Source organism: Pristiophorus japonicus, chromosome 1, assembly GCF_044704955.1.
Source record: "Pristiophorus japonicus isolate sPriJap1 chromosome 1, sPriJap1.hap1, whole genome shotgun sequence".
NCBI lineage: Eukaryota > Metazoa > Chordata > Chondrichthyes > Pristiophoridae > Pristiophorus > Pristiophorus japonicus.
Window position 1 is genome coordinate 333,337,932 of NC_091977.1, and position 19,952 is coordinate 333,357,883.

At 45.2% G+C, this 19,952-nt stretch overlaps 1 protein-coding gene and 1 gene segment (V, D, J or C); one reads left to right on the forward strand and one right to left on the reverse strand.

Annotated features, from left to right (window-relative positions):
• Positions 1-19,952, reverse strand: part of stard3nl (STARD3 N-terminal like) — a 168,212-nt gene that overhangs the window by 63,223 nt on the left and 85,037 nt on the right. The window lies entirely within an intron of this gene.
• The window catches only part of LOC139264593 (T-cell receptor beta-1 chain C region-like), a 32,138-nt gene that overhangs the window by 2,005 nt on the left and 10,181 nt on the right, over positions 1-19,952 (forward strand). The window contains 1 exon segment of the C gene segment in view: positions 14,288-14,402. Coding sequence covers positions 14,288-14,402 — 115 coding nt within the window.

Below are 19,952 nucleotides of genomic sequence, written 5' to 3' on the forward strand. Positions count from 1 at the left end.
GAAGAAGACTTAGGAGTTCTTAATTTTCAGAATGAGTTTGGATTAATTGGAGGATTTAGCTATAGAGAGAGTGGAAGTACTGCTTGAGGTGGTCATCCAGATCTGACAGTTTTTTTTAGCCAGGCAAGTTGTATACCATTCATTCTCTAGTCTACAGCCCATGGACATGAGTAATTGTTGTACAATGCAAGCAAGTGTGAGGGCATCCACTTTGGACCTAAAAAGGATAGAACAGAGTACTTTCTAAATGGTGAAAAGCTAAAAACAGTGGATGTCCAAAGCGTGTTGGGGATCCAGGTACATAGATTATTAAAATGTCATGAACAGGTACAAAAGGCTAATGGATTGCTGGCCTTAGTATCTGGAAGACTAGAATACAAGGAGGTGGAAATTATGCTGCAGCAATACAAAACCCTGGTTAGACCACACCTGGAGCATTGTGAGCAATTCTGGGCACGACACCTTTAGAAGGATATATTGGCCTTAGAGGGAGTGCAGCGTAGGTTTACCAGAATGATATCCAGATTTCAAGGGCTAAGTTACGAGCAGAGATTACACAAATTAAGGTTGTATTCCCTAGAATTTAGAAGGTTAATGCGTGAGCTGATCAAAGTTTTTAAGATATTAAGGGGAACAGATAGGGCAGATAGAGAGAAACTATTTCTGCTGGTTTGGGATTCTAGGAAGAAAGAAAGAAGAAGGAAAGAAAGTGTTCAATTTATATAGAGCCTTTCACGACTAGTTGGAGGGGGAGGGTGAACAGGCAGTTATTGTGGGGCATATAGGTACCAATGATATAGGTAAAAAAATGGGATGAGGTCCTACAAGCTCAATTTAGGGAGCGAGGAGTTAAATGAAAAAGCAGGACCTCAAAGGTAGTAATCTCAGGATTGCTACCAGTACCATGTGCTAGTCAGAGTAGAAATAGCAGGATAACTCAGATGAATACGTGGCTTGAGGAGTGGTGCAGGAGGGAGGGATTCAAATTCCTGGGACATTGGAACCGGTTCTGGGGGAGGTGGGATCAGTACAAACCAGACGTTCTGCACCTGGGCAGGACCGGAACCAGTGTCCTGGGGGAGTGTTTGCTAGTGCTGTTGGGGAGGGGTTAAACTAATATGGCGGGGGATGGGAACCTATGCAGGGAGACAAAGGGAAGTAAAATGGGGGCAGAAGCAAAAGATAGAAAGAAGAAAAGTAAAAGTGGAGGGCAGAGAAACCTAAGGCAAAAATCAAAAAGGGCCACATTACAGCAAAATTCTAAAGGGACAAAGTGTGTTAAAAAGACAAGCCTGAAGGGTCTGTGCCTCAATACGAGGAGTATTCGTAATAAGGTGGATGAATTAACTGCGCAGACAGCTATTAACGAATATGATATAATTGGGATTACGGAGACATGGCTCCAGGGTGACCAAGGCTGGGAACTCAACATCCAGGGGTATTCAACATTCAGGAAGGATGGACAGAAAGGAAAAGGAGGTAGGGTAGCGTTGCTGGTTAAAGAGGAAATTAACGCAATAGTAAGGAAGGACATTAGCTTGGATGATGTGGAACCTGTATGGGTGGAGCTGTGGAATACCAAAGGGCAGAAAACGCTAGTGGGCGATGTGTACAGACCACCAAACAGTAGTAGTGAGGTTGGAGACAGCATCAAACAAGAAATTAGGGATGCGTGCAATAAAGGTACAGCAGTTATCATGGGTGACTTTAATCTACATATAGATTGGGCTAATCAAACTGGTAGCAATACGGTGGAGGAGGATTTCCTGGAGTGTATTAGGGATGGTTTTCTAGACCAGTATGTCGAGGAACCAACTAGAGGGCTGGCCATCCTAGACTGGGTGATGTGTAACGAGCACTAATTAGCAATCTTGTTGTGCGAGGCCCCTTGGGGAAGCGTGACCATAAATATAGTACAATTCTTTATTAAATTGAGAGTGACACAGTTAATTCAGAGACTAGGGTCCTGAACTTAAGGAAGGGTAACTTCGATGGTATGAGACGTGAATTGGCTAGAATAGACTGGCGAATGATATTTAAAGCGTTGACGGTGGCTAGGCAATGGCAGACAATTAAAGATCACATGGATGAAATTCAACAATTGTACATCCTTGTCTGGAGTAAAAATAAAATGGGGAAGGTGGCTCAACTGTGGCTAACAAGGGAAATTAGGGATAGTGTTAAATCCAAGGAAGAGGCAGATAAATTGGCCAGAAAAATCAGCAACCCTGAGGACTGGGAGAAATTTAGAATTCAGCAGAGGAAGACAAAGGGTTTAATTAGGAGGGGGAAAAATAGAGTATGAGAGGAAGCTTGCTAAGAACATAAAAACTGACTGCAAAAGCTTCTATAGACATGTGAAGAGAAAAAGAATAGTGAAAACAAACGTAGGTCCCTTGCAGTCAGAATCAGGTGAACTTATAATGGGGAACAAAGAAATGGCAGACCAATTGAACAAATACTTTGGTTCTGTCTTCACGAAGGAAGATACAAATAACCTTCCGGAAATACTAGGGGACCGAGGATCGGGCAAAAAGGAGGAAATGAAAGAAATCCTTATTAGTCAGGAAATTGTGTTAGGGAAATTGATGGGATTGAAGGCCGATAAATCCCCAGCGCCTGATAGTCTGTATCCCAGAGTACTTAAGGAAGTGGCCCAAGAAATAGTGGATGCATTGGTGATCATTTTCCAACAGTCTATCGACTCTGGATCAGTTCCTATGGACTGGAGGGTAGCTAATGTAACACCACTTTTTAAAAAAGGAGGGAGAGAGAAAACGGAGAATTATAGACTGGTTAGCTAGACATCAGTAGTGGAGAAAATGTTGGAATCAATTATTAAAGATGAAATAGAAGCGCATTTGGAAAGCAGTGACAGGAACGGTCCAAGTCAGCATGGATTTATGAAAGGGAAATCCTGCTTGACAAATTTTCGAGAATTTTTTTGAGGATGTAACTAGTAGAGTGGACAAGAGAGAACCAGTGGATGTAGTGTATTTGGACTTTCAAAAAGCATTTGACCAGGTCCCACACAAGAGATTGCTGTGCAAAATCAAAGCATATGGTATTGGGGGTAATGTATTGACGAGGATAGAGAACTGGTTGGCAAAAAGGAAGAAGAGAATCCGGATAAATGAGTCCTTTTCAGAATGGCAGACAGTGACTAGTGGAGTGCCGCATAGCTCAGTGCTGGGTCCCCAGCTATTTACAATATACATCAATGATCTAGTTGAAGGTATTGAGTGTAATATTTCCAAGTTTGCAGCTGACACTAAGCTGGGTGGCAGTGTGAGCTGTGAGGAGGATGCTAAGAGGCTGCAGGGTGACTTGGACAGGTTAGGTGAGTGGGCAAATGAATGCCAGATGCAGTATAATGTGGATAAATGTGAGGTTATCCACTTTGCTGGCAAAAACACGAAGGCAGATTATTATCTGACTGTCAACAGATTAGGTGAAGGGCAGGTGCAGTGAGAGCTGGGAGTCATGGTACATCAGTCATTGAAAGTTGGCATGCAGGTACAGCAGGCGGTGAAGAAGGCAAATGGCATTTTGGCCTTCATTGCTAGGGGATTTGAGTATAGGAGCAGGGAGGTCTTACTGCAGTTGTACAGGGCCTTGGTGAGGACTCACCTGGAAAATTGTGTTCAGTTTTGGTCTCCTAATCTGAGGAAGGACATTCTTGCTATTGAGGGGGTGCAACAAAGGTTCACCAGACTGATTCCCAGGATGGCAGGACTGACATATGAGGAGAGACTGGATCGACAGTGCCTGTATTCACTGGAGCTTAGAATGAGAGGGGATCTCATAGAAACATATAACATTCTGACGGGACAGGAGAGGCTAGATGCAGGAAGAATGTTCCCGATGTTGGGGAAGTCCAGAACCAGGGGTCACAGTCTAAGGATAAGGGGTAAGCCATTTAGGACTGAGATGAGGAGAAACTTCTTCACTCAGGGAGTTGTTAACCTGTGGAATTCTCTACCACAGAGAGTTGTTGATGTCAGTTCGTTAGATATATTCAAGAGGGAGTTACATAGAAACATAGAAAATAGGTGCAGGAGTAGGCCATTTGGCCCTTTGAGCCTGCACCACCATTCAATAAGATCATGGCTGATCATTCACCTCAGTACCCCTTTCCCGCTTTCTCTCCATACCCCTTGTTCCCTTTAGCCGTAAGGGCCATATCTCACTCCCTCTTGAATATATCCAATGAACTGGCATCAACAACTCTCTGTGGTAGGGAATTCCACAGGTTAACAACTCTCTGAGAGAAGAAGTTTCTCCTCATCTCAGTGCTAAATGGCTTACCCCTTATCCTTAGATTATGTCCCCTGGTTCTGGACTTCACCAACATCGGGAACATTCTTCCTGCATCTAACCTGTCCAGTCCCGTCAAAATTTTATATGTTTCTATGAGATCCCCTCTCGTCCTTCTAAACTCCAGTGAATACAGGCCCAGTCAATCCAGTCTCTCCTCATATGTCAGTCCTGCCATCCCGGGAGTCAGTCTGGTGAACCTTCGCTGCACTTCCTCAATAGCAAGAACGTCCTTCCTCAGATTAGGAGATCAAAACTGAACACAATATTCCAGGTGAGGCCTCACTAAGATCCTATACATCTGCAGTAAGACCTCCCTGCTCCTATACTCAAATCCCCTAGCTATGAAGGCCAACATACCATTTGCCTTCTTCACCACCTGCTGTACTTGCATGCCACCTTTCAATGACTGATGAACCATAACACCCAGGTTTCATTGCACCTCCCCTTTTCCTAATCTGCCGCCATTCAGATAATAGTCTGCCTTCATGTTTTTGTCACTAAAGTGGATAACCTCACATTTATCCACATAATGGTGCATCTGCCACGCATTTGCCCACTTACATAACCTGTCCAAGTCACCCTGCAGCCTTTTTTCATCCTCCTCACAGCTCACACTGCCACCCAGCTTAGTGTCATCTGCAAACTTGGAGATATTACACTCAATTCCCTCATCCAAATCATTAATGTATATTGTAAATATTATTGTAAAAATTAAGTTAGATATGGCCCTTACGGCTAAAGGGATCAAGGGGTATGGAAAGATAGCAGGAAAGGGGTACTGAGGTGAATGATTAGCCATGATCTTATTGAATGGTGGTGCATGCTCGAAGGACCGAATAGCCTACTCCTGCACCTATTTTCTATGTTTCTATGTTTACTGGACGTCTGAAAGTGCTTTACAGCCAATGAAATAGTTTTTGGAGTGCAGTCACTGTTGTAATGTATGAAATGCGGCAGCCAATTTGTGCACAAGTAAGCTTGCAAAAACAGCAATGTGATAATGACCTGATAATCTGTTTTTGTTATGTTGATTGAGGGCTATATATTGGCCAGGACACCGGCGATAACTCCCCTGCTCTTCTTCGAAATAGTGTCATGAAATCTTTTACTTCCAGTTGAGAGAGCAGACATAAGAACATAAGAACATAAGAATTAGGAACAGGAGTAGGCCATCTATCCCCTCGAGCCCGCTCCGCCATTCAACAAGATCATGGCTGATCTGGCCGTGGACTCAGCTCCACTTTCCCGCCCGCTCCCCATAACCCTTAATTCCCTTATTGGTTAAAAATCTATCTATCTGTGATTTGAATACATTTAATGAGCTAGCCTCAACTGCTTCCTTGGGCAGAGAATTCCACAGATTAACAACCCTCTGGGAGAAGAAATTCCTTCTCAACTCGGTTTTAAATTGGCTCCCCCGTATTTTGAGGCTGTGCCCCCTAGTTTTAGTCTCCCCGACCGGTGGAAACAACCTCTCTGTCTCTATCTTGTCTATCCCTTTCATTATTTTAAATGTTTCTATAAGATCACCCCTCATCCTTCTGAACTCCAATGAATAAAGACCCAGATTACTCAATCTATCATCATAAGGTAACCCCCTCATCTCCGGAATCAGCCTAGTGAATCGTCTCTGTACCCCCTCCAAAGCTAGTATATCCTTCCTTAAGTAAGGTGACCAAAACTGCACGCAGTACTCCAGGTGCGGCCTCACCAATACCCTGTACAGTTGCAGCAGGACCTCCCTGCTTTTGTACTCCATCCCTCTCGCAATGAAGGCCAACATTCCATTCGCCTTCCTGATTACCTGCTGCACCTGCAAACTAACTTTTTGGGATTCATGCACAAGGACCCCCAGGTCCTTCTGCACCGCAGCATGTTGTAATTTCTCCCCATTCAAATAATATTCCCTTTTACTGTTTTTTTTTCCAAGGTGGATGACCTCACATTTTCCGACATTGTATTCCATCTGCCAAAACTTAGCCCATTCGCTTAACCTATCTAAATCTCTTTGCAGCCTCTCTGTGTCCTCTACACAACCCGCTTTCCTAATAATCTTTGTGTCATCTGCAAATTTTGTTACACTACACTCTGTCCCCTCTTTCAGGTCATCTCTGTATATTGCAAGCAGTTGTGGTCCCAGCAACGATCCCTGTGGCACACCACTAACCACCGATTTCCAACCCGAAAAAGACCCATTTATCCCAACTCTCTGCTTTCTGTTAGCCAGCCAATTCTCTATCCATGCTAATACATTTCCTCTGACTCCGCGTACCTTTATCTTCTGCAGTAACCTTTTGTGTGGCGCCTTATCGAATGCCTTTTGGAAATCTAAATACACCACATCCATCGGTACAGCTCTATCCACCATGCTCATTATATCCTCAAAGAATTCCAGTAAATTAGTTAAACATGATTTCCCCTTCATGAATCCATGTTGCATCTGCTTGATTGCACTATTCCTATCTAGATGTCCCGCTATTTCTTCCTTAATGATAGCTTCAAGCATTTTCCCCACTAGAGATGTTAAACTAACCGGCCTATAGTTACCTGCCTTTTGTCTGCCCCCTTTTTTAAACAGAGGCGTTACATTAGCTGCTTTCCAATCCGCTGGTACCTCCCCAGAGTCCAGAGAATTTTGGTAGATTATAATGAATGCATCTGCTATAACTTCCACCATCTCTTTTAATATCCTGGGATGCATTTAATCAGGACCAGGGGACTTGTCTACCTTGAGTCCCATTAGCCTGTCCAGCACTCCCCCCTAGTGATAGTGATTGTCTCAAGGTCCTCCCTTCCCACATTCCCGTGACCAGCAATTTTTGGCATGGTTTTTGTGTTTTTTATTGTGAAGACGGAAGTAAAATATTTGTTTAAGGTCTCAGCCATTCCTACATTTCTCATTATTAAATCCCCCTTCTCATCTTCTAAGGGACCAACATTTACTTTAGTCACTATTTTCCGTTTTATATATCGGTAAAAGCTTTTACTATCTGTTTTTATGTTTTGCGCAAGTTTACTTTCGTAATCTATCTTTCCTTTCTTTATTGCTTTCTTAGTCATTCTTTGCCTTGCCTTAGCATCTCATCTGAAAGACGGCACCTCCGACAGTGCAGCACTCCCTCAGCACTTCAGTGGAGTGTCAGCCTAGATTTATTGTGCTCAAGTCCCTGGAGTGGGATTTGGAGTGAAGCCACAACCGTCTGACTCAGAGGTGAGAGTGATACCCACTGAGCCACAGCGAACACCCGCACAGGACTAGGGGGCATAGTCTAAACATTAGAACCAAACCTTTCAGGAGTGAGATTTGGAATCATCCCAACACACAAAGGGTGGTAGAAGTTTGGAACTCTCTTAGGCAAATGGCAATTGATGCGATATCAATTGTTAATTTTAAATCTGAGATTGATAGCTTTTAATTACCCAAAGGTATTAAGGGATATGGGCCAAAGATCAGCTATGATCTCATTGAATGTCACAACAGGCTTGAGGGGCTAATTGGCCTACTCATGTTCCTATGAACAGATGAAGGTAGAGGCCAACTGGAAACTGTCAAAAATGGACAAGACAATTATGGGCCACATTAACAGAGGCATGGACATTGTGTGGGTGATCAGCCAGAGGAGAGGGAGTTGTGATTTAGACAGGAAACCTGTGTTAGAATTAGGGGGTCATTTTCCCGGCAACTTGGAGATGGCTGGCATCTGATGCACAAAGCGAGAAACAATATTGCAGCTAACATAGAAACATAGAAACATAGAAAATAGGTGCCGGAGTAGGCCATTCGGCCCTTCGAGACTGCACTTCCATTCAATAAGATCATGCCTGATCATTCAACTCAGTATCCCTTTCCTGCTTCATCTCCATACCCTTTGATCCCTTTAGCCGTAAGGGCCATATCTAACTCCCTCTTGAATATATCCAACGAACTGGCATCAACAATTCTCTGCGTTAGAGAATTCCACAGGTTAACTACTCTCTGAGAGAAGAAGTTTCTCCTCATCTCAGTGCTAAATGGCTTACCCATTATCCTTAGACTGTGACTCCTGGTTCTGGACTTCCCCAACATCGGGAACATTCTTCCTGCATCTAACCTGTCCAGTCCCGTCAGAATTCTACATGTTTCTATGAGAACCTCTCTCGTCCTTCTAAACTCCAGTGAATACAGGCCCAGTCGATCCAGTCTCTCCTCATATGTCAGTCCTGCCATCCTGGGAATCAGTCTGGTGAACCTTCGCTCCACTCCCTCAATAGCAAGAACATCCTTCCTCAGATTAGGAGACCAAAACTGAACACAATATTCCAGGTGAGGCCTCACCAAGGCCCTGTACAACTGCAGTAAGACTTCCCTGCTCCTATACGCAAATCCGCTAGCAATGAAGGCCAACATACCATTTGCCTTCTTCACCGCCTGCTGTACCTGCATGCCAACGTTCAATGACTGATGTGCCATGACACCCAGGTCTCGTTGCACCTCCCCTTTTCCTAATCTGCCACCATTCAGATAATATTCTGCCTTCGTGTTTTTGCCCCCAAAGTGAATCATCTCACATTTATCCACATTATACTGCATCTGCCATGCATTTGCCCACTCACCTAACCTGTCCAAGTCACCCTGCAGCCTCTTAACATCCTCCTCACAGCTCACACCTCCACCCAGCTTAGTGTCATCTGGAAACTTGGAGATATTACGCTGAATTCCTTCATCTAAATCATTGATGTATATTGTAAATAGCTGGGTCCCAGCACTGAGCCCTGTGGCACCCCACTAGTCACTGCCTGCCATTCTGAAAAGGACCCATTTATCGCGACTCTCTGCTTCCTGTCTGCCAACCAGTTCTCTATCCACGTCAATACATTACCCCCAATACCATGTGCTTTAATTTTGCACACCAATCTCTTGTGTGGGACCTTGTCAAAAGCTTTTTGAAAGTCCAAATACACCACAATCCACTGGTTCTCCCTTGTCCACTCTACCAGTTACATCCTCAAAAAATTCTAGAAGATTTGTCAAGCATGATTTCCCTTTCATAAATCCATGCTGACTTTGACCAATCCTGTCACTGCTTTCCAAATGCGCTGCTATTTCATCTTTAATAATTGATTCCAACATTTTCCCCACTACTGATGTCAGGCTAACCGGTCTACAATTCCCCATTTGCTCTCTCCCTCCTTTTTAAAAAAGTGATATTACATTAGCTACCCTCCAGTCCATAATAACTGATCCAGAGTTGATAGACTGTTGGAAAATGATCACCAATGCATCCACCATTTCTAGGGACACTTCCTTAAGTACTCTAGGATGCAGACTATCAGGCACTGGGAAATTATTGGCCTTCAATCCCATCAATTTTCTTAACACAATTTCCTGACTAATAAGGATTTCCTTCAGTTCCTCCTTCTCACTAGACACTCGGTCCCCTAGTATTTCCGGAAGATTATTTGTGTCTTCCTTCGTGAAGACAGAACCAAAGTATTTGTTCAATTGGTCTACTATTTCTTTGTTCCCCATTATAAATTCACCTGATTCTGACTGCAAGGGACCTACATTTGTCTTCACTAATCTTTTTCTCTTCACATATTAAAAAAGCTTTTGCAGTCAGTTTTTATGTTCCAAGCAAACTTCCTCTCATACTCTATTTTCCCTCTCCTAAGTAAACCCTGTTTTAAAATTAGTGATTGGTCAATAATCACAATTAACCAATGCATTGGTGTCAGAACAAACTGTTAATGAAGAGAATCTTCATTCTAAGCATTGTTCTGAATTTTCTGCGTCTACTTTGTGTTTTGAAAATATCCTGACACTTTTTTAAAAAATTGTTAAGGGCTAGTTGATGTCACAGGTACCTCCTTTGCAAGTGAAAGCAGAGCAGCATGAGTTATGAGCTCCAATGATGACAATGTTGTCACTGTCACGGCAACGGAGTATCACAAGGGTAAGCTGGAGAGCGATTGATAAATCCATAGCATTGGAAATAATGTTAACAGATGAAATTTGATTGGAGCAGCAGGAAGTGGTAGATAAAGAGTTAATGGTTTGGGAGCACAGAAGGTGTGGGACTTGTAACAGTGACACCAGGCACTTCCTGAGCAGTAGGTCTATACAATCAAGTATGCTACATTGGGCTGACAGAGCAGCATGGACATCGTCAGGATGAGACTCAGTAGGAAGGGATGTCACTGAGCTCTGCCATTTGTTAGTGGAAGATTTCAGTTAATGAAATTACAATCAAACTGCTCATTATCCAGCCATACCCTAACACTTTCACCCCTGTTATATTAAGGTAATGATTGATTACTCTTTGTAAGACCATCTGCACTCACTGATAAGACATAGTGCCACTGCTAAAGGGTGGACAGTGTATATTAAAGACCTATCCTTCTGTATTTTCATTGTATTGATGCATCGCTGCACAGTGCAGACCACATGCCACTGGCCTCTCACGTTCACATTCTCCTTACTCTTGTTAAGTTTTTCCTCTATTAATGTTGGAATATTGTTATACAACTGAATAAATATGAGATACCCTTATAGAAAGAAAGCAAGAAGAAGTTGAATTAATACAGCACCTTTCATTACCTCAGGATGTCCCAAAGCCGCTTTAAACCCAATGACGTACTTTTGATGTGTAGTCACTATTGTAAGGTAAGTGTATGTCTACATCTTGGTAACTCCATGATCTCCTTTATGTACACATCTCCCTTGCTAATGCTGTGACTCTGTACATAAAGGGGAACCAGTGGATGTGGTGTATTTGGACTTCCAGAAGGCATTTGACAAGTTCCACATAAAAGGTTACTGCACAAGATAAAAGTTCACGGAGTTGGCGGTAATATATTAGCATGGACAGAGGATTGGCTAACTAACAGAGAACAGAGAGTCAGGATAAATGGTTCATTCTCTGGTTGGCAACCAGTAACTAGTGGGGTGCCGCAGGGATCAGTGCCGGGACTCCAACTATTTACAATCTATATTAACAACTTGGAAGAAGGGATTTAGTGTAACGTAGCCAAGTTTGCTGATGATACAAAGATGGGAGAAAAAGCAATGTGTGAGGATGACACAAAAATCTGCAAAAGGACATAGACCAGGCTAAGCGAATGGGCAAAAATTTGGCAGATGGAGTATAATGTTGGAAAGTGAGGTCATGCACTTTAGCAGAAAAAATCAAAGAGCAAGTTATTATTTAAATGGAGAAAGATTGCAAACTGCCGCAGTACAGCGGGACCTGGGGGTACTTGTGCATGAAACGCAAAAGCATAGTATGCAGGTACAGCAAGTGAACAGGAAGGCCAATGGTATCTTGGCCTTTATTGCAAATGGGATGGAGTATAAAAGTAGGAAAGTCTTGATGCAGCTATATACGGTATTGGTGAGGCCACACCTGGAATACTGCCTGCAGTTTTGGTTTCCATATTTACGAAAGGATATACTTGCTTTGGAGGCAGTTCAGGGAAGGTTCACAAGGTTGATTCCGGGGATGAGAGGGTTGACTTATGAGGAAAGGTTAAGTAGGTTGGGCCTCTACTCATTGAAATTCAGAAGAATGAGAGGTGATCTTATCGAAACGTATAAGATTATGAGGGGGCTTGACAAGGTGGATGCAGAGAGGATGTTTCCACTGATGGGGGAGTCTAGAACTTGAGGGCATGATCTTAGAATAAGGGGCCGCCCATTTAAAACAGAGATGAGAAGAAATTTCTTCTCTCAGAGGGTTGTAAATCTGTGGAATTCACTACCTCAGAGAGCTGGGAAAGCTGAGACATTGAATAAATTTAAGACAGAAATAGACAGTTTCTTAAATGATAAGGGGATAAGGGGCTATGGGGAGCGGGCAGGGAAGTGGAGCTGAGTCCATGATCATGTCAGCCATGATCTTATTGAATGGTGGAACAGGCTCGAGGGGCCGTATGGTCTACTCCTGCTCCTATTTCTTATGTTCTTATGAAAACTTAATGGGCCCATCATTTCCCAACCCAAGCTCCTTGAGAACACAAACATCAAATCCAACTATCGTGTACATTGAGTTACGATTTTATCCCAGAAAGTTCAGGCGTTGATGGATGTGAAATTTCCCCCGGGTCAGTTAGTTTAAGTATTACCATTGGATAAAAAGACAAGATGGGGTGAAAATTCTGCAGCTCTTCCAGCAGGAATGTGTGAGAGAGCCAGAAATGAGGCTGAAACTGGGCCTTTGCCACCAGGTTCCAGGGGACCTTGCCTGGGATAGAGCTTCCACCAGCCTGAGCACAGACACCTATATAATGGGGTGAGCATGACCAGCCACAGAAAATCCTTGGCTCCTTGGCCATCAGCAGGTTAATACTGTTGTGTATGGAGAAAGAGTCAGACTGAACACTGTGAGCTCAAAGTAAAGTGTGACATTAGTCTTCTATTGCAGGTCTCCAGAGTGCCTCTCCAATCTGTGAAGACTCCTTAAATACCTGTGCTCCCAAGGGATTATGGGATCCCTTGGAACTCCAGGGGATGAGCCCTCTGGTGGCTGTAGAGAGTAAATAGAAGTCCACATATATAACAACACTCACCACCAAAGTTAATGGTGTAACTATTTACAATGGGAGTCGATCTGGGGCCCTTCTTGCCCTGTTGATCATCTCGGTGTGAAAGCTGGTGTTGTTGAATCATTTGTTGGGCCCTTGCTGGGCTGCTGTGCAGCTGGCCTTGCTGGGCTGCCTGGTGTGTTGGGCCCTGCTGGGCTGCTGTGGATGATGGGTTCTGCTTCATGGTGCCGATTGCCACTGGTGTGTATGTTGGGGAATCAAAAAAGGTAAGGTCCAAGGTGGGTTGCTCAGGATAGTCCGTGAATCTGAGTTTGATTTGGCCCAAGTGTTTCCGGTGAATGAGTCCATTTGAAAATTTGACCCGAAACACCCTGCTCCCCTCTTTTGCCATGACAGTGCCGGGAAGCCACTTGGAACCTTGTCCATAATTTAATACAAATACAGGATCATTGATTTCAATCTCGCGTGACACATTTGTGCTATCATGGTGTGCACTTTGTTGAAGCCACCTGCTCTCTACCTGTTCACGTAGATCAGGGTAAACTAATGAGAGCCTTGTCTTAAGTACTCTTTTCATGAGCAGTTCAGCAGGTGGGATCCCAGTGAGCGAGTGGGGTCTCGTGCGGTAGCTAAGCAGGACTCGGGATAGGTGAATCTGCAGTGAGCCTTCAGTTATCCTCTTCAAGCCTTGCTTGATGGTTTTCACTGCTCTCTCTGCCTGACCATTGGATGCTGGTTTAAATGGGGCAGATGTGACATGTTTGATCCAGTTACGGGTCATGAATTCTTTGAACTCAGCACTGGTAAAACATGGCCCATTTTCACTCACCAGGACATCGGGTAAGCCGTGAGTGGCAAACATGGCGCGCAGGCTTTCAGTAGTGGCAGAGGACATGCTAACCGACATTATCTCACATTCAATCCACTAGGAGTACACGTCTACAACCACAAGGAACATTTTACCCAAGAACGGGCCTGCAGTGTCAACGTGTACCCTAGACCACGGTTTGGAGGGCCAAGTCCATAAACTTAGCGGCGCCTCCCTGCGTGCATTGCTTAACTGCGAGCATGTATTACATCTGTGAACGCAGGACTCTAAGTCCGCATCGATACCACGCCACCACATGTGGGATCTGGCTATCGCTTTCATCATTACGATGCCTGGGTAGGTACTGTGGAGGTCATTGATGAAGGTGTCTCTGCCCTTCTTGAGGACCACTACTCGATTGCCCCACAGAAGGCAGTCTGCCTGTATAGATATTTCATTTTTGCGCTGCTGGAACGGCTTTACCTCTTTCTGCATTTCCACTGGGACACTGGACCAGCTCCCGTGAAGCACTCAGCTTTTGACTAGAGATAATAAGGGGTCCTAGTTTGTCCAGGTTTTGACCTGCCGGACAATGACAAGTGATTGCTCACTCTCAAATGCTTCCATAACCATGGCTAGATCTGCAGGCAGTGCCATTTCCACCCCCGTGGTGGGTAATTGCAGCCTACGGAGAGCATCGGCGCAGTTTTCTGTGCCTGGCCTGTGGCGGATGGCGTAGCTGTATGCGGACAACGTGAGCGCCCATCTCTGGATGCGGGACAATGTGATGGTATTTATCCCTTTACTCTCGGAAAACAGGGATATAAGTGGCTTATGGTGAGTTTCCAATTCGAATTTTAGCCCAAATAGGTATTGATGCATTTTCTTTACCCCATCGACACACACTAACGCTTCTTTTTCAATCATGCTGTAGGCTGTATCAGCCTTAGACAGACTCCTGGATGCACAAGCAATTGGTTGCAGTTTCCCAAAATCATTAGCGTGTTGCAATACACACCCAATGCCATTTAACGACGCATCACATGCTAGTACGAAACGCTTACATGGATCATACAACACAAGCAATTTTTTTGAGCATAACTATTTTCTCGCTTTTACAAAGGTATTTTCTTGGCTTTTGCCCCACACCCATTCATCCCCTTTTCGTAGTAGGACATGTAGTGGTTCTAGCAGGGTGCTGAGACCCGGTAAGAAGTTACCAAAGTAGTTCAGAAGTCCCAGAAACGATCGCGGCTCCGTCACGTTCTGTGGCCTCGGTGCATTCTCGATTGTCTTCGTCTTCGCGTTGGTGGGCCTGATGCCGTCTGCCGTAATCCTCCTTCCCAAGAACTCCACTTCAGGCGCTAGGTAAACGCGTTCGAGCATTTTAACTTGAGCCCCACGCAGTTGAGTCGACGAAGAACCTCCTCCAGGTTCTGACCTGTGTTCCGACCTGTGATCAAGATGTCGTCCTGGAAGACGATGGTGTGTGGGACTGACTTCAGTAAACTTTCCATGTTTCTCTGGAATATCACCCCCACTGATTGGATTCCAAACGGGCATCTGTTATAAACAAAAAGACCTTTGTGCGTGTTGATGCAGGTGAGGGCCTTCGATGATTCCTCCAGTTCCTGCGTCATGTAGACTGAAGTCAGATCCAGCTTTGTGAACATCTTTCCTCCCGCCAGCGTTGCAAAGAGGTCATCGGCATTTGGTAGTAATTATTGTTCCTGCAGGGAGAAACAATTGATAGTTAATTTGTGATCGCCATAGATTCTGGCGGTGCCGTCTCCCTTGAGGACTGGGACAATAGGGCTGGCCCACTCACTGAACTCGATCGGTGAAATGATGCCCTCTCATTGCAGCCGGTCTAGCTCGATCTCTACCCTTTCTCTCATCATGTACGGTACTGCTCTCGCCTTGTGATGGATGGGTTGTGCCCCCGGAATTAGGTGGATCTGCACTTTTGCTCCTTGGAATTTCCTGATGCCTGGTTTGAACAGCGAAGGAAATTTGTTTAAGACCTGGACACACGAAGTGTCATCAGCGGGCGATAGCGCTCGGACGTCGTCCCAGTTCCAGCGTATCTTTCCCAGCCAGCTCCTGCCGAGCAGCGTGGAACCATTGCCCGGTACCACCCAGAGTGGTAGCTTGTGCACCATTCCATCGTAGGAGACCTTTACGGTAGCACTGCCAATTACAGGAATCAGTTCTTTTGTGTAAGTTCTTAGTTTCGTGTGAACTAGAGTTAAGACTGGCCTTGAGGCCTTGTTGCACCACAACCTTTCGAAAGTCTTTTTGCCCATGATGTGCTGGCTCGTGCCCGTGTCCAGCTCCATTGACCCTGGGAGTCCATTTAGTTTAATATTCAGCATTATTGGGGGACAATTCATGGTGACTGTGTGCACCCCATGTATCTCTGCCTCCTCGATCCGAGGCTCTGGTGCGTCGCGATCCTCCGTGGATCTGTCCTCCTCTGCAACATGGTGGTTTGCAGGTTTAGCAGGCTTTTCAGCTCACCTGCGCACTCGTTGGAGGTGTCCCATTGTTCCACAGCCCTCGCAAATGTACCCTTTGAATCGGCATGAATGGAAACGATGATCACCCCCGCAGTATCAACAAGGTGTTAATGGCCTTGCATTCATCACCCTTGATGGTGGACTCTGAGTCATCTGCGGACGTGCAGCTGCAGGTATATGTGACCTGCCCTGTACGTTACGATTCGAAAATAACATCACTTTGTTCACAGTACTTGTAGCAGCACTTGTGTGCTGAGAGATTTGCTTCATATTGTCACTGGTGGCAATGAACGCCTGGGCTATCGCTGTGGCCTTACATAAGGTTGGGGTCTCTACAGTCAAAAGTTTGCGAAGTATGGTTTCGTGGCCAATGCCAAGTACGAAAAAGTCTCTGAGCATGTGCTCCAAATGTCCTTCAAATTCGCAATATCCTGCAAGGCGTCTTAGCTCAGCGACATAACTTGCCACTTCCTGGCCTTCAGACCTTTTGTAGGTGTAGAACCGGTACCTCGCCATCAGAACGCTTTCCTTCGGGTTCAAATGCTCTTGGACCAGTGTGCACAAATCGTCGTACGATTTCTCCGTAGATTTCGCTGGAGTAAGCAGATTCTTCATGAGGCCATACGTTGGTGCCCCACCGATGGTGAGGAGGATTACCCTTCGTTTGGCAGCGCTCTCTTCCCCATCTAGCTCATTGGCCACGAAGTATTGGTAGAGTCGCTCCCAATCATCTCCATCTGAAAATTTCTCCAGGATGCCCACTGTTCTCTGCATCTTTGGGTTCGCTATCTGTATCTCATCACCAGTTGTTGTGTATGGAGAAAGAGTCAGACTGAACACTGTGAGCTCAAAGTAAAGTGTGATCTTAGTCTTTTATTGCAGATCTCCAGAGTGCCTCTTCAACCTGTGAAGCTTCCTTAAATACCTGTGCTCCCAAGGGATTATTGGATCCCTTGGGACTCCAGGAGAAGAGCAAGTCCACATATATAACAAGTACCTCGAGTGGAAACAGGTGCATCAACCTGACAACCGGCAAGTGTGAAATTTACCTGGGGTTTTGGGCCTGGGGATCTAGGCCTGGGAATCTGAGGCTGGGGGTCTGGGGCTGGGAGTCTGCATTTGGGCATGTGACTGGTGGTCTGGGGCTTGGACTGGGACTGGTAGTCTGGGGCTGGGTCCCTGAAGGTTTTTTTTTAAGTTTTAATTGTTTTAGCCTCTTTATATGGCACAAGTCAGGAGTGTGATGGAATATTCTCCACTTCCCTGGATGAGTGCAGCTCCAACAACTTTCAAGAAACTCAAAACCATCCAGGACAAAGCAACCCGCTTTATTGGCACCCCATCCACCACCTTCTCACTCCCTCCACCACTAGCGTACCGTGGCTGCAGTGTGTACCATCTACAAGGTGCACTGCAGCAACTCATCAAGGCTTCTTCAACACATCTCCCAAACCCGCGACCTCTACCACCTAGCAGGTGCGTAGGAACACCATCACCTCCAAGTTCCCCTCCAAGTGACACACTGACTTGAAAATATGTTGCCATTCCTTCATTGTCGCTGGGTCAAAATCCTGGAACTCCCTGTCTTACATCACTGTGGGAGCACCTTCACTACACGAATTGCAGCAGTTCAAGAAGGTGGCTCACCACCACCTTCTCAAGAGCAATTAGGGATGGGCAATAAATGCTGGCCTTGCCAGCGAAGCCCACATCCCATGAATGAATCCAAAATAAATAAAGGGGTCCAATGGGCATAGTTCTGGGAAGTTTCTGAGGGGAGGGGGATGGCCCCCAAAACAGGCACACCTGCTGCATTTTGTATCCCCTCCCTCTAGCAGGTGCAGGACATGGACAGGGACAGGCTCCCAACGCTATGATTTAGATTGGAGTGATGTCTCCCCCGGAACATAGAAACATAGAAAAATGGAAAATAGGTGCAGGAGTAGGCCATTCGGCCCTTTGAGCCTGCACCACCATTCAATATGATCATGGCTGATCATGCAACTTCAATACCTCATTCCTGCTTTCTCTCCATACCCCTTGATCCCTTTAGCCATAAGGGTCACATCTAACCCCATGTACGCTGGTAGGTCAGCTTCATAGGTCACTGGGGATAAGCTCCAGAGGTCACTGGTGGATCAGCTCCAGAGGTCATTGATTGGTTAGCTCGAGAGGTCACTGATGGGTCAGCTCCAGAAGTCACTAATGGGTCAACTCCAGAGGTCACTGGCAGGTCAGCTCTAGAGGTCACTGATGGGCAGCTCCCAAGGTCACTAATGGGTCAGCTGTAAAGGTCACTGGCGGGTCAGCTCCTGGGTCACTGGCGGGTGAGCTCCTGGGTCACTGGCGGGTGAGCTCCTGGGTTACTGGTGGGTGAGCTCCTGGTTTACTGGTGGGTCAGCTCCTGGGTTGCTGGTGGGTCAACTCCAGAGGTCACTGATGGATCAGCTCCTGTGGTCACTGACAGACAGTACCTGACACAGTAGCATAGTGGTTATGTTACTGGTGTAGTAATACAAAGGCCTGGATTAATGATTAAAGACAGGAGTTCAAATCCCATTATAGCAGCTGGGAAATTTAAATTCAATTAAGTAAAACTTCTGATATCAATAATGGTGACTATGGAACTACCAAATTGTCATAAAAACCCATCTGGTACACTATAATGTCCTTTAGGGAAGGAAATCTGCTGTCCTTACCTGATCTGGCCTATATGTGACTTCAGATCCACAGCAATGTGGTTGATTCTTAAATGGCCTAGCAAGCCACTTATTTAAAAGGGTGGCTCACCACCATTTTCTTGAGGACAAATAGGGATGGCCAATAAATCCTGGCCTTACCAGCGATGCCCACATCCTGTGAATAAATAAAATTAAAACTTGTACTGTTATAGTCGGTCAGTTTCTGATTTCTGTACTGAAGTGTGGCGATCATGTTATTGCTCAGCCCTTTATTGAGTAATTTTAACCTAACTCATTGAGGAAGAAATCCACAGGTTCGGGTGAAATGCCCATTTAAAATCCACTTGATATTGCTCTCCACTGACATCAGTGGAGATTAAAATCGGGCAGGTTTTAAAACCAACATTACTCCTGATCCCATAGGTCTCCTGACTGGCAAATTAAGTTAAAATGAACCCCGTGTTCAGCACTGCAACCAGTTGCAGGCTGGTTTTCGGCAATTTTCTGTGAATACGGAGTAAACTTGGAGTCACCGAACCTCTCAGGCTCCTTTATGGAACTTAAACGGGCATCAGATCAATGGTGGTAATCCTTTGTTCATTGAAATCAAAGGGGCTTAAATGGATAGCTCTTTCATGAGCCGGCACAAGCGTGATGGGCCAAAAGGCCTCCTTCTGTTCTATAAGGTTGTATGATTCTATGATTGGAATCAGAGTGTGTCCTCTGAATGAATCGCAGATAGTATCAGCTTCAGGAACCCAGATAGCAGCTGCACATGCGACACCACTTCAAGAATTTCCACCTGTGTTCTGGGGCCCAAGCGGAGACCTGAATCCATGAGGTTAAAGCTGTGAATGATAAGAGGTTGAACTAAACAGTCTAGTTATTGAGAGTTGGTTTAATGCTGTGGTCTGTACGCAGCGGGGAAGAATATGTTTTCGGCTTTGGAACCAGACTGGTTGTGACAGGTAAATGTACTCCATCCTAACACTATTGGTAATGATAACCCTAACCTTAATGCTGACCCGATCCCTCAGCCTAACCTTAACCCTAACCCTCACCTTAGCCTTAATCTTAACCCTAAAGCTAATCCAAATGCCAACC